This window comes from Brachycentrus maculatus, unplaced genomic scaffold, assembly GCF_059751285.1.
Source record: "Brachycentrus maculatus isolate JH-2025_06_01 unplaced genomic scaffold, ASM5975128v1 h1tg000235l, whole genome shotgun sequence".
Lineage (NCBI taxonomy): Eukaryota > Metazoa > Arthropoda > Insecta > Trichoptera > Brachycentridae > Brachycentrus > Brachycentrus maculatus.
The window spans coordinates 482,286-498,918 of NW_028280986.1; the positions used below are offsets into that span (position 1 = coordinate 482,286).

The following is a 16,633-nucleotide window of genomic DNA, read 5'->3' on the forward strand; positions in this document are numbered from 1 at the left end:
CAAATCGTTTAATTTCAATCGATATTCTTTTTATTCGATTGATATAATTACAATTTGATTGAATTATTGTAGATTTATCACGCTGTGGAGCATACTTTGAGTTAAAAACTAATTATATCATTCGGGAGTGAAGAGTTAATGATAAAAAAAAATGAAATGCCTATGAAAATGCTACGTAACGATGGCTCTTAAGGGTTAAAGCTATGCCTTCTTTTGATAATATTTATCCAACGATATAACATATTTAAATTTACATTATGAAGATCATAGAAAGAAAAATGACAAGTTTCACGTTAAGGGAATTCAATTTATGATGGTAATTCATTTTGCATTTTTTAAATATAATTTTATAAATATATTATTTGTAAGTAAATAATTTATGGTAAAAGAAATCCAAAACAACATCATTTCACAAATGTCATGTGATGTGTAAATGTGATGTTCTCATGCTTCCAGTGTTGCGCGTTTTTGATATTGCTACCTTTAGTACTAGTAACTAGAAAGGAGTATATATAAATACTCTTTGAAAAAAAATGCCTGTAATTCACTCTCTCCATTTAATTTCATATTTACTAAAAATACTGATAAAAAGAAAAAAAAGGAAATCTTGTGTTCAGGCGGGTCTCAAGTATGTGAATTTAATCCAAAGTTCGGAACCTTGCATACAAATGGAATGGGTCTTTGCTGAATAAAGGCTTTCCCCATTCCAACATAGATGGCTGTTGTGAACTCACATGTCACGAGTTTGATCAATATATCTAGGAGTTCCAAAAATTAAGTAGTGTGGTTGTCAAAAATAAAAAGAAGAAAAAATGGTTTCAACGCTGAAACTACCGTTTGCTCATCAATTAAAAGAATTTTGCTCATTTTATGTTAATATATTATCATACAGATATTTGCACGCGAAATGAGGAAATATTATTATTAAATACTAAATAAATTTATCTCTTAAAATTTGCAATATCATATTGACATGGCATCCAAAGCGATAACTCGTAATAAAAACATTCATAATAAAAAAAAAAACAAGTTTATGAAACCAATATTTAAAAGATTTTTTTAGGAAATCATCTTACAGAAGGGTGAACACCGGTATATCTATCAGCTTAAATAAAATATTACGGAAAAACGAAGCTATCTTCCTTTAAATAAAATTCACAGATAAAATATATTAGGTTCTCCAATACTGAACTACATATTTTTTTTTTCAATAACAATGTACAATTTCATCAATCAGTTTATAATTTAAGAAAAGAAGTTGTAATTAACTGTTAGAACTAACTATAAATATTATTTGAAATCGGTAAGTTTATAATACATGTCCGTGGTAATCACATACGTATACTCCTTCATATTATTTAAGTACGTGTAACGTAAAACTGTTGATTACAATTTTAAAACCAAATATTTATTTAATCTTGACACTTGTTTAAAATTTGTACAAGATTTTTAAAACAGAAATTTCTGATTCATGTCAAAAGTGGATCACGCGATCTTCTTGTGAATGAACATATAAAATGCTATATTTATTAAAATAAATACTTTATTTTTACGCATATATGTATTTTTATAACGCGATAAGACATAACATATACAAAGAAAAATTATAACATAGAAATACTATCATTAAAATCGAATTCAACTTGTCAGGTCGAATTAAATATTTGACGTGTAGAATGGGTATTATGATTTATTATATTTCTTATCATATAGATTGATCAGATGAATGTGATATTTTTTTTATATTTGTTAAATGACAAAAACACGTTCATTTATGTTTATCACAACAAAATCTGGTTTTTGAGACTTGTCATAAATTTGAATAATATATACTATATTTCATTTTATATCACTGTCTTAAAACGAAATTGAGTTTATGGCGTAAACATAAAAAAAACTCATTTTTGCATTGCTTTAATAAAAAATAATAAAACCCTTATCCGGACCCCAATGGTGCATAGGGCACTGTGTCTTATAAACGCAGTGTTATCATGATCGTTTTACACAAGAAGGAAAGGTGATCAGTCCTCCGCTTTAGGTACTAGTCCACGGTAATATTGAAAAATATTACAGTGAAAAAATTACTTATATTTATTTTTAACCCCCTTAGGAATCGAACCCGGGACCTCCAGAACGGTAGCCGAGCGTGCTGACCATTACACTACGGAGGCAGACAAAAATGCCTCTTTTAATGAGTTACTTATAAAGAAGAACTAAATTTTACCTTTTAAGAATATATTTCGCTCACTCCTTTCAACAACGTCATATGTCGAAAAACTTGATTTTTCAAGAGATCGTTTTTAAAGTTTAAGAAGAATATAATAACATGTATTAAAAATAAATATCAAGCTACTTATTGAACTTTTTATTCTGCAACAGATCTTTTTAGGTAAAACCTGAAGGTTTTTTTCCATTTGAAAAATATTTAGTGTATTTAAAAAAAATAATTAAACAATACCTTTTCTTCAAAATGCAAAAACAACACTTGTTGCCTTGTAGCGGGAAAAAATTTGCCGCTTTTGCTGGGATATAGTACATTTTCAGGGCATTCCGAAAATACGCATAACTGAAAATTGACGATTTTTGATATATTACGTTGTTGAAAGGAGTGAGCGATATATCTCTCTCTCTCTATACACATATAAGTAATATCAACATGCATTCGTAAACAAATACTGATTGTGTAAAATTTGTGTAATTTACAATTGCATCAATTCAATTCACAACTCTATGTACTCGCAAAATTGGGTGCTGATAAAGAAAAGAAGCATTATAAAAAAAGAATTGAGAATACTAATTTTAGAAGAACGTTGAACCGATTCGCAAACAAATACCTACAGTAAATTATCGCGTCACTGTTTCGTTTTATTTATACATAGGTGTATAAATAAAACGAAAAATTGACTAGGGTCAATTTTTATAATTTATTTGACAGGCGCAGTATATAAATTGCGCCAATTTATATTTTAATGGTTTATCATTCTTTCTCGTGGGTTGTGAAATTATTAGAGACAGCCGAAAACTGGCAAGACCATCAAAATGGCATAATATCTGGTGCAAAGGCAGTGTCAAGAGAAGATGGCGCATGGCAAATCGCCAGGACGTAATGTGTTTACTTTGCGCACATTTTTCCACTAGTTGCTCGACTCTACCCCTAATTAATTAACTTATATTTGTACCATTGATCTGTGAAATTTCAAAGAAATGAAAGCATTAAGTAACTATCACACCGCTTTCTCTCATAATTAGGAAGAAAGGATAGAAATCACACTGACAAATATTTTTCGCCTATTCCACATTCATGCACTTCCTCATACATACCCGCCGATTGTATTACGACCCTGGACTTTGGGATATTCGAAAAACTTTGTGATGTCAAATTTCCTCGATTTTCCTCTGTTTCTATTTCCAAGTACATACTCATGTCTCATAAATTTGTTTTACTGCTATGTATTTTTCCACTCATTCGATTCACATGTAAAAACCATCTTGACAGATCTTTCTTAATACAATATATAATTCTTATCTCAGCCTTGTATTCTTTTATTATTTCACCATTCAAACATCTATCAAATATCGTTTTGCCGCACATACGCTTAAAAAATCGCAAGTCGACTACAAACAGGCTGTTTATTAAAAAAAACTTTATATGGATAAAATAAAAGAATTCCTCGATCTTCCGCTGCTTCAAACTCAGGTTACATTTGACGTTATTATTTTTTTTCGAAATTTATATAAATAGTTTTAAAAAGAAAACAGTTATTGAAACGTGAGGAGTTAAAAAAGAAAGTTAAAAATATTTTTATTATAAGTAAATACGAGCATGTATTGTTAAAAAAAAATTAAAAAGCAGGTATCCAATTGTGGTAGAGTGGGTTCGAACCCAAAAACTCTGACTCGAGGCCGCGACACTAATAATAATAATATTGATAATAAACTTACAACATTTTGAGTGTGTCCAAATAATAAAAATGAAAATGGTATTTTCTGGCGTTTCTCATGTGTGTGATTATAATCCAGGATTCGGACCTCACATACTAATACATATAAGAGTTTCTGCTTAGTAAAAAGCTTCTTTACATCTCACCAATAGATGTCTCTAGTGAAGTTCTAGTAATTCAAGAACAAGGTTTGTAAATTGGTTCATATATATAGAGCTTCCAAGAATTTGAGTAGTGTGGTTGTCAATAATGGGTAGAATTGGTGAATGTTACACGTGTGTAAAGTGATCACTTAAACCAGCCTAAGACGGTCGTCAGCCCCGTAAATGCTTAGACTTCCATATTCTTCTTCATCTTTGATGAGATGTCAAAAAATAATATGATAATAAACTTATTCCAGCTTGACTAAGTGATGGGTGCAATTCTTAGTCAGCCATATACGTTTTTAATTTTTTTTAAATATAATAACTGGGTCTTTCCCGTACTGAAGTGAATAGTTACTTACCAGAGTGTCCATTGTTGGAGAGCTTGATGGGTCCCGGCAGAGGGTTGTGATACCCCACCATTTCCAGGGCAGGCATACGCAGCGGTATAGCCTTCCGCGCAGACACGCTGATGGGAGATTGCATCTTGCCTCCGCACTCGTTATGGCGCCTCTTCCAGCGCCTCTGGTCAGCACTGTGATACCGGAAACCCATGCTGCACGATACTGAAATATACACGAAAATTATTTATTTATATATATATATATATATATATATATATATATATATATATATATATATATATATATATATATATATATATATATATATATGTATGTATATATATATATATATATATATATATATATATATATATATATATATATATATATATATATATATATATATATATATATATATATATATATATATATATATATATATATATAAATGCAGATAGTCATTTTTAACAAGTCAATATATTATACTTCCAAATTTACAATCCTTTGGGATTTCTTTCAGGGCAATATTAAGCTAGTAAGATAATAGTCAATGATCACGTTTTTGTAAAAAATGCACTTGTTCACTTTCTCCTGACTACGATATTTTTTTTCTTGATTGTTTTTTGCAGATACTTAATGGCACCTTTTATAAACTTTATGAAATAAAACAACTCTGTTTTTAACTACTTCGTTTCTCCAAGTGGTGTCGACAAGAACCTTGTCATCATCAGGGTTTAACGTGTACTAATTCTAAAACATTAATAATTAATTGAATTTCAGTAACAGTCCTATTTTAAATATTTTTAACAGCAATAAAAACACCACATCCCCACCCCTCTCACTCCAAACCTAACTTAATTCCTTAAACCCGCCCGCTTAAATGTTTTAGAATTAGTACATATTAAACCCTGACGATGACAAGGTTCATATCAAACCCGATTGAAAAAAAAATGTACTAAAAATGTGGTTAAAAACTAAGTTGTTTTATTTTATAAAGTTTATTATTTATTTATTTATTTAAACTTTATGTCCAGAAAAGAAATAAGTACCTACATTGGCGGGCTTATCGCGAAAAAGCAATATCATCCGACCAACCGAAAACAGACTACTGATATTGATCAAAACGTTTCATACCATAAGTATATAGCTGTTTGCAATCAGAGGGTAGATAGTACTTGAACATTTAAAACAAACTAAATTACAAATTGATGATAATAAGGAAGGCAAAGGAAAAATGAAGTTTAGGGAAGGAGGTAGAGTGAAAAACTAAGGGAGGAAGTTTGATGGACAGTTAGGATTCTAAAAATAGATAGTAATGTCTCAGACGTTTCTTTAAAGTTGATTAATCGATTTTGAATTTACTTTGTAGAATGACATGTTGATTACCTTACAAATTAAACACTTTTATTTTACCAATTTTTTCATGTATTTTACTACAGATGATATTTTTAATGAGAATATTTCCGCCTGCGTAGTGTAATGATCAGCACAATCGCCTACCGTTCTGGAGGTCCCGGGTTCGATTCCCAGGTGGGCCTTAAATAAATATAATTGATTTTTTCACTGTAATATTTATTCAATATTACCCTAGACTGGTACCTGATGCGGAGGGCTGATCACCTTTCCTTCACGTGTTTTCATCAACAGGTGAAAATGCGAACGTTTAATTCATTTGTAAGAAAGAGTATTCCATGCCATTGGACCCGCAACAATAAAGCTAACTTACCATCACACCGCTTCTCTGTAGGAGTGTGCAAAGAGAATAGAACGCCACACCACTCTGTCTTTGCAAACTTTCATCGCCTCTACTACATTCATGCATCTCCTAATGAATGTGGAAGAAGCGAAGAAAATTCAGAGCGGTGGTTGCGATTTTATAATTACATAGATAACAATGATTTCATTTCTTAGTAAATATTGATCTCGGAAAAAAGCTTGTTTTTACAATGTTTCTTGTGTGTAATGAGCATGCTTTCATTGAATATAGGATTTACACTGATTGGTGTCCATTTAAAACGTTTTTCTCCGGACGAAAATAAAAGCTTTTACATATTTATAATCGCTTTCAATCATCTCTGTAATCTTAATATTTATTGAAGAAAGGAGAAAGTATTACGTATTCATTTGTATATAATAATACAGAAATATTAATGCATGACGTTTCTTATATCCGTCATGTATATATATATCACACCAGTGGTTCTTAACCAGTGCTCTGCGAACTTATGAACACCAAAATTTAAATAAGTAAAATAAACAAAATGAGATAAAAAATTTGTTCAAAAATGTATTTACCCGTCATTGGTAAAAACACCTATCACAGGTATATAAAATCACACCAATATTGGAATGCCACGTTGGGTCAAAATTTCCAAGCAGTCGGTGAATAACTTAAGAAGATTTATGATTTTGGACAGTTGATCATTTATATTTTAATTTTAATTAAGTTAACTGTATACATGTAATTATCTCAAGAAATTTTATTTTTACAGGTATATTATAAACTTATTAAAAAACTATTTGATGTAAATTTGATAAAGACACTTTATCACGTTGCTTCTCGGGATTTTCTTCGTATTCTGGAAATGTACACAGATTGAGAGATTCTAACTTAGCGCTAAGCTAAGTTTTATGATTTCTGAAGTTCTATAAAATTCAGTTGCTATTTTTAAGAAATGACGACTTGGGAAATGGCGGTATATAAAGTATTTCATATAAAACAATGTGTACACACTTATTACCTTAATATATATATATATATATATATATATATATATATATATATATATATATATATATATATATATATATATATATATATATATATATATATATTATATATATATATATATATATATATATATATATATATATATATATATATATATATATATATATATATACATATATATATATATATATATATATATATATATATATATATATATATATATATATATAAATATATATATATATATATATATATATATATATATATATATATATAAATATATATATATATATATATATATATATATATATATATATATATATATATATATATATATATATATATATATATATATATATATATATATATATATATATATATTGTGTCCAGATTTTTTAAAGTATTAATAAAATATTTTTACTACTACAAAATATGAGACATCACATGCAAATTTTTTTCAATGTATATAATTTCATAACATATTTTTTTAATTATTTTTAATGGATGAGAAATAAGAAACCCGAATATGTGGTTTGTCTTACAATTTGAAGAGCCAGCCTAGAGTAATTTGATATTCATATTTACCAGACATTTATTAACATATTATCAACTGAAGAGTTGCTAATGCTTTCTTAACAAGACCGGCATTAATAATATATGATTTTTACTATTTACTTTGTAAATTAATATCAGCAATGGAGCAAATTGATTTATTTATAGATCGGTAAGTGTGAAAAATATACGATGATTATCTAAAACTATAAAGTATTCTCAAGTTGTTACGTAAGGGGTGTGCTTTGGTAAAGATAAATAAATACATTAGGGCAATGATGCGAGCCAATAAACTAATCACTGTCTCTACCGTGTGAACGAGTAGCGCCTAATACGTTTTCACTTACTGTTTTTTTTCAATTTCAGCTGGAGTAATTTTCACTGAAAATCTCTTGAAAATAATTCAGCGCGCCAAGTAAAATATTAAAAAAACTTTTCCCTGACAACTTTCTAACGGAAAGGAAATGCGTGCTTTATATAAACGACAACGTATTTACAGTGATGAATTATAAAGTATTTCAATAGACAAAACATAAATTACTCGTTTTTTTGTGTAGATTTATCATCTCGATTTAAATATTCGAATATAGAAATACGACTAAAAGTAATTGAATATTTTTTACTTAAATATATTAGTTTATTAACAAATCGAAGTAAGTAATATACACATATCGCTCACTCCTTTCAACAACGTCACGTATCAAAAAACTTAAACAAAAACTAAAACTTAAAGTTTAATAATAAAATAAAATGTATAAAAAAAATATCAAGCCACTTACTGAACTTTTTACTGTGCAACAGATCTTTTTAGGTAAAACCTGATTTTTTTTATCCATTTGAAAAATATTTAGTAAATTTAAAAAAATAATTAAACAATACCCTTTCTTCAAAATGCAAAACACTTTCTGCCCTGTAGCGGGTAAATATTAAGTTAAAAATATGCCGCTTTTGCTGGGATATGGTATATTTTTTGGACATTCCGAAAACACGCACAACTCAAAATGAACGATTTTTTATATTTGACGTTGTTGAAAGGAGTAAGCGATATATTTAAATTCGATACTATTTTCAGTTGTGGTTGAGTGGAATCGAACAACAAAAATGACAAAACCCGTCTCTAGGTGATATTGCTAAAAAAGATATGCATTTGAATAAAACTAAATCGAAAAAAAACTGCAAAATCGACAAAACTGTTAAGGTTTGTTTTATTATTTATATTATTGACTTGTTAATTTATTTCTGCATAGTATACTGGAGGGATAAAATGGCACAGGGTGTCCTCGTCGAAGTATTTGGACCAAAAGTTTATTTGTTTCATGATAGTTTATTTCGTAGATACATTTTCAAACGTTTAAACATTTAAGTTACTAATAAGTAAATAGATTCATATTATCCACTGACACTTCGTGATGGAATTGCATTTTTAATATATTATTAGATTAAAACCAATATTTTTAGCTTTTCCACTTTTTTTTTATTTGACCAGCGACCGGGTTTCGTCGTTACCGACATCATCAGACTGGTACCAGTCTGATGATGTCTGATGAAGTATGATAATAAGTAAATAATTTGTCTGTAAAATAGTTCATAATTTGCAAATGAAATGAACAGTTTTGATTTAATCATTCAAAATATTTAATGAAAAAATGGCGGTTTCTGTCGTTTTATTTATGTTTTTATTTCCGGCATTACTGCCTTATACAAAAAATTATAATTGTTCATTTAAAGACATTATTTTTAACGTTAATTTATCATATAGACTCAAAAGCAAACATTGCAAAATATAAACAAAAACGTATAAAAAATATAAAAACGGACAAATTATTTGAAATCGAATTTCGTGAACATCAAAAATCAAATACTTATGTACTTTATAATCTTGGTGTATTTCTTTCTAATTCTTACCTTGTTAAAAATTATTTTCGGTCATGTGACGGATGACGTTGAGAATGACGTCAAAAATGCAAAAATAAGTCGTTTGTACATTCAAATCTCATTGTTTAGTATGTAAATACAGGATAACTATATCGTCGGCAAAAAAATACAGATTTTATCTTCTGATACGGAAGTTCATGGGAGGTCCTCAGATAAACATCTTATCTATGCACATAAATTATTTTTTATTCTATATGCAAACGTTATCGTTACTGCGGATAATATTTTATTGTTCTGAATAAAAACTCAATAGTATTGTACATATTATATGATATTTAAATAGTATTTAAAAATTATTATCCAATTCTACAAAGCTAGCCACGTTTGTAAAAAAATACGTCGTACACAGCAAAATTTTTAAGAACATAGCTTAACAATTATTACTACTTAGGGAGTATATTCGAAAGGAAAGATAACGGATTAACGATGTAGTGTAGATAGCATTACTTTTTTACTAACTTGGTGTATGCCCCTTAGCAATGGGTTTATTCCGATTCGATAAACTTGGAGAAAAATCTTTTCGCCATTATCAATCACTTCATTTTAACAACATATATTCTCAGACCAACTTCTACAGTTTCCGTTTTCAGTGGAATGAGGCCTCTTCCAACATTCATCTCACTTAGTTTTTAGAATAAAATAACAACTATATAGTTTTTGCCACAAGAATTTTATTTAACCAGCAACTGGAATTCGTCGTAACCAACATCAAAAAACTGGTTCCTGATCAAATAAAATTAATGTGGAAAAAGTTGTTGTTATTTTATTCTATAAAATTCATTTTCACTAACTTATTTTCATTCGATATCGCTGTATTGTATGCAATTTTAAAAATTAACTTAATTAATGCACGTTTCATCCATAATTGAAACTACACATATTATATTTTGTTTAAATAAATGTTTATAACAGTCGTATACAATTGGATTACCAATGTTTTCCACTAAGCCCCTTTTTATGTTTTTATTTATTTTAATATGTAAATATATATATATATATATATATATATATATATATATATATATATATATATATATATATATATATATATATATATATATATATATATATATATATATATATATATATATATATATATATATATATTTATTTATCTGCTTGGACTTTCTTAACGTTTATCTTCTTATCTGATACTCAAGTGGAAATGCATTATTTGCTGTGGGATATATTTCTTGTACTGACGTATTTAGATTAATTTCCCGGGAAAATACATTACCCGGATTTTATATGACGTCTTTTGAAGTATCTTTATTACGTTGACATCGCGTCGGAAGCGTTAATTCCAACAATCAAAATTGGCACTAATATTTGTTTTGAAATTAAAATTTATGATTTTTTATTCCACAGTTACAATATTTACCCTTTACTTTATCATTTATTTAGAAATACGTGATGTCAAAATGACAGTGTATGGTTTTTGAGTTCTAAAATAATTAATTATTATTTGTATAATTATGACAAACAGTTTTAAAGGGATCAATTACGGCAAACCCCCCTAAAATGCTGAAATAGGTACCGCGTTAACGGAGGGAACTTTATATGGGGTTAGTAATTTAAATAAAATTTAAAAACATTAACCTCATATAAAGTTCCTTCCGATAACGCGGCACCTATCTAAACGTTGTAGGGGGGCTTACTGTATTCAGTTCGAAAAAGAAATAAAACCTATACAGGTGACGATTTTTTTATCCGTATAACCCTTATTTTATTTTTACGGCAATAGACACTTTTACGTATTATTAATATTATAAAAGTATTTTTGATTTTCTTTGTTAGCATGTCTTTGTCAGGTATACTGCATGAAAATAAAAATATTATCTCAAGGCAAGTATGTATTGGTACAATCTGTCAGCAGCTCCATTGTCCAAATTAGTATGAATTAGGCGAAGTATGCTTTCCTCAAAATATTATTGAAAGGATATAAAATTTTGTGTAAACGTATATATTCAATAAATAAACAATGATGTATCCAAAGAAATGGTGTTAATTTTGAGGCCCATGTTGAATGTGAAACTACAGTAAAACCTCGATATAACCGATTTGTTGGGGGGAGGGGAGTAAGTCAATAAAAAAATATGATCATTAAAAAAAAATGAACACTGTTTTTAGATAAATAAACAACACAAAACACAAACAAAATTCTATTTATTGTCTTCGGGTACTCGACGTGAAGTGGCGTTTATATCAAAGCACTTGCTTTTGGTCATCCTGCTTTGTAAGAGGAATCAAGTTTTTTTTGCACTTTTGAAATTTTGAGAAATAATTTGTGATTATCATGTCCGCTAAAATTGTTTAATTATGCCGCGACCCTTGACACTTGACACTTGAAATTAAGCATTTACAATACTTTATTTATTTTATTTTATTTGTTCGGGAATTGTACAGCTTTACATTAAAAATATATAATAAAAAATAGTTACATTAATAATAATAAAGCCAATTAAACGATTCCACATTTATAAATTAACATTTATTATTTGTAATCAACAGGACGTTCTTTTTTATATTTGACGGGATTTATGTCCGTTATATCCGAAGTTCGTAAAATAGAGGTCCGTTATATGGAGGTTTTACTGTACTGAGTTATTATATAGATTCGCATTCACGCGAGTGTAACGTTATCCTGTCGGGCTAAGTGAATGAAGAAAGATTTTCGGGTAGTTTTATATTGGCAATTCATTTAATAATTGAAAATGAAAACAGCGTTTATTTTTGATGACTTGACTTGTAAAATGAGTTGACAGGCATATTCGCTTTCAGCTTGTCATTAGTACTTCTAACTTTTTATTTTTATTTTCTATGACAAATAATGACATATTATACTAATTTATTTTTTTATATATTTAAAATCACTGATTATAATTTGAATTTTTTTTAAACTAAACATAAATGCATATATTTTTAATCAACCTTTATTATACATCTTATATATAGCTAAAATCATCCAAATGATCTTCAAAGCATCTTTAATATATTTTCAATGTAACCTTTAAGACCAATACATTTCACCTTTAGATTTGGAATATAATAAAATAATTAAATTTAAAGTCATTGAAGAAGAGGAAGACCGAAAAAAACATGGCACGATAAGGTATGCCAAATACTTGAAAGCGGTCAGGTTAGGAGTCGTAACAATCGGCGGGTATGTATAAGGAGATGCATGAACGAGGAAGAGACGAATAATGTTTGCAAAGACAGAGTGGTGTGGCGTTCTATTCTCTCTACCTAACCGTGCGGGAAGCGGCGTGATGGTTAGTTAGTTATTTAATCAGTCATTAAAGAAAATTTAATTTCACAAGTTTTATGAATTTGGTTTCCTGTGCGATGTACTAAGATACTGTGTCATAAAAATATAATAGGAGTACACGTTTTTTATTTCATAATATTCTCTTTTTTTATTTATACAATGTGAGAATAACAGAAATAAAATAAATAAGTTAAACCAGGATAAAATATAATAATTCATGTTTTCTTTCACACATAGTACTTAAAAAAATGATATACATATTATGACAATAAATAATAAATTCCTAACTCCGTATTCAGCGTGCATATTAATCTGAAAAACCTGTTCTGAAAAAATCTCCAGCTATGACATTTTTTAATATCATTTTGATATTCTAAGATATCGTAAAATATTACATTCTTTATTCATAACATAAAGTTATTTTAAGTTATTCGTTATGAAGATATTGTTTTTTGGAAAATCCTATAAAACTACAATATTTAAAAAAGTCTCATATAATAATCGACCATATATTATGTCGTTTTGTCAGCAAAAATTTAAATGCTTTGCGTGAAGGACAAAATGTGTATAAAATGCCATTTCACTAACTTTTTTCTCTTTCCTGATTTTAATCAATAATGATCCTTTACCCAATGAAGATAATTCGCTCACTCCTTTCAACAACGTCATATATCAAAAATCGTCAATTTTCAGTTGTACATGTTTTCGGAATGCCCCAAAAATGTACTATATCCCAGCAAAAGTTGTATATATTTTAACTTAATAATTACCCGCTACAGGGCAGAAAGTGTTGTTTTTGCATTTTGAAGAAAGGGTATTGTTAAATTATTTTTTTAAATACACTAAATATTTTTCAAATGGAGAAAAAACCTTCAGATTTTACTTAAAAAGATCTGTTCCACAGTAAAAGTTCATTCAATGGCTTGAAATTTATTTTTAATACATTTTTAAACCTTAAAAACGATCTTTAAAAACTTGATATTCAGGAGAAAATCAAGTTTTTTTTTGTATTTGACGTTGTTGAAAGGAATGATCTTTGCAGCATTTATTTTACATACGATTTTTGTACTATATTTTAAAAATCAAATTTTTAATACTATTTATATACGTAGAAACATCAAATCTTATAATATGTAGTTCATAGAAAAATCATTAGTTAACATAACAATTTATTTACTTTATTACAACATGATTTGTCGCTTTTCTGCGGTAAATATACTATAAGTTTTATTTTAATTTTAAATGATAATACTCGAATTGCCTTTGCTTTTAGGGGCTCGTCTGCAGTAAGGATAAATATAGGGAATGTTTATGTAAAAAAATACATCACAAATACCCGAACCAATTGAAAATAAATCTTTCTTGAGTTTATTTTGCAATTGGTGAGAATCGAACCCAAGACGTCAGTTTCACAGTCGAGTGTCCACGCAATTTTGTACATATTAAGTATTTAGAAAATTGAAATATTCTGCTTCATTTCATGATTATAAAAGGTCATATTATTTTTTGACATCTCAACATAGATGAAGAAGAATATGGAAGTCAGGGCCTTTACGGAGCTTACGACCCACGTGTATCACCAATTCTACCCATGATTGATAACCACTCCACTCAAATTCTTGGAAGTTCTTTATACGATCCAATTTAGTATATGATCCGATTACGAAACATTGCTTGAATCACTAGAATTTTACTAGAGAACATCTATTGGTGAGGTAACATAAGTTTTTTTTGAGCAGAAACTCTTTCAATTGTATGAGAGGTCCGAACCCTGGATCATATTCACATACATGGAAAACGATTAAAAAAGGTCACCTTATCTATAATTTTTAAGTGATTATTTTAAAATAATTTTTATGCGATGAACTGTATTAGCCTATTAAAATATTTATTAAGGTGGCTATTAAACCAGAACTAAATTATAAGCGTTAGTTTTATTGAGATAGACCCGTATAATATAGGTACCTACGCATTTTGATAAAAAAAATTAACGTACGCACTATTCATATTAACCCAATATTGTTTATCAATAAAATTAAATTTTGTATTTTAGACCATAATGTTTTCTTTTTAACCAAATTCCATACGTAGTTTTATCGACTTTTTGATATTTTGAAAAATTTTATGACACTTGTGTGATAAAAATATTTTACGACTTACTTAAAATAAATAGCAATGAAATAGTTTTTTTTACAACTTGCCTTGGAATTTCTAAATTGTGACCCTGATTTATACTTCTAAGTCATGCAATCCTTTTTTTATTTCCAAAATATTTTCCTGGCTTTTTAAGGAAACCGTTTTTCGAGTTATTATTAATATTTGTAATTATTTATTTATATTAAAAATGTTTTTTAAAGACCCATGATTGACAACCACACTGCTCCTTTCAAGAACGTCAGATTTCAAAAATCGTAAATTTTCAGTTATGCGTGTTTTCGGAGTGCCCAAAAAATGTACTATATCCCAGAAAAAGAGGCATATTTTTAACTTAATATTTACCCGCTACAGGGCAGAAAGTGTTGTTTTTGAATTTTGAAAAAAGGGTATTGTTTAATTATTTTTTTTAAATATACAAAATATTTTTCAAATGGAGAAAAAATATTCAGGTTTTACACAAAAAGATCTGTTGCACAGTAAAAAGTTCAATAAGTAGCCTGATGTTAATTTTTAATAAATTGTATTATATTTTTAAACTTTAAAAACGTTCTCCTGAAAAATCATGTTTTTTGATTTATGACGTTCTTGAAAGGAGCGAGCGATATATCATAAATCTCATGTCACTTCAGTCAAGTGATCACTTAACCAGCCTATGACAGATCATAAGCCCTGTAAATATACAGACTTCCATAATAGTCTTCATCTATGTTGAGATTTAAAAATGCAAAAATAACAAGTAAAGTGGAGAATCCCAGATTTGGACACACCCATAATGTTGCGAACAAAATATAATTAGCTCAGATCATAAATTTTTCGAAAAACGTACATGACTTTTTTTTATACTTGTTCATGAAACTATTCTCGTAAATATTCTGTGGGCGATGTAAGCTTCATCTTCACACTTCTGAATTTTATTATTTTCTTCTCACATCTACTGGCATTCTTTCTTCCCTTTTTTTTAAATATTACACATTATTAGCTTCTCTTCAGCCTTGTTAGCAAATGCGGAAAAATTTTGCGGTGCCAAAATAAAGACTTGTTAGTTCGGTTTCCGCTTAAAAGTAGGTAATTATGGTATCAACTTATCTCAATTCAGTGTAACACATTAGAGATTTTAACGTTTAAGCGTTATGGATTTCATAAAATAAATAAAACCAATTAAAATGAGAAAAATTACTAAATGAATATCAGCACTAATTTAAATGACCTGATAGTACACTTCTATATTTTAGTAACAGAAAATGAGGTTATTTTGGTTTTTCTTCTAATAAGTAGTATTTTGGTATATTTGTCATATAAATAAATAAAATAAAAAATAATAATATATATATGTATATATATATATATATATATATATATATAATATATATATATATATATATATATATATATATATATATATATATATATATATATATATTCTATAGATGCCTCAATAGAGATTAATTAACGATAATTCGGACGAAATCGAACAACTGTTCAAGCGGAGAAAGCTATAGTTTTCAACAGATAGCACCATCTGTCAGTTTCCACTTTTAACAAATAAGCTTTAAAAATTCGAA

The 16,633-nt window shown here is 28.1% G+C and overlaps 1 protein-coding gene across 1 annotated transcript in view; it reads right to left on the bottom strand.

Annotated features, from left to right (window-relative positions):
• CAH9 (Carbonic anhydrase 9) overlaps nucleotides 1-16,633 on the bottom strand; it is a 37,021-nt gene that overhangs the window by 9,834 nt on the left and 10,554 nt on the right. Inside the window, exon 2 of the mRNA XM_088264685.1 lies at nucleotides 4,447-4,650. Coding sequence (XP_088120811.1) covers nucleotides 4,447-4,650 — 204 coding nt within the window. The remainder of the gene's footprint in view (nucleotides 1-4,446; nucleotides 4,651-16,633) is intronic.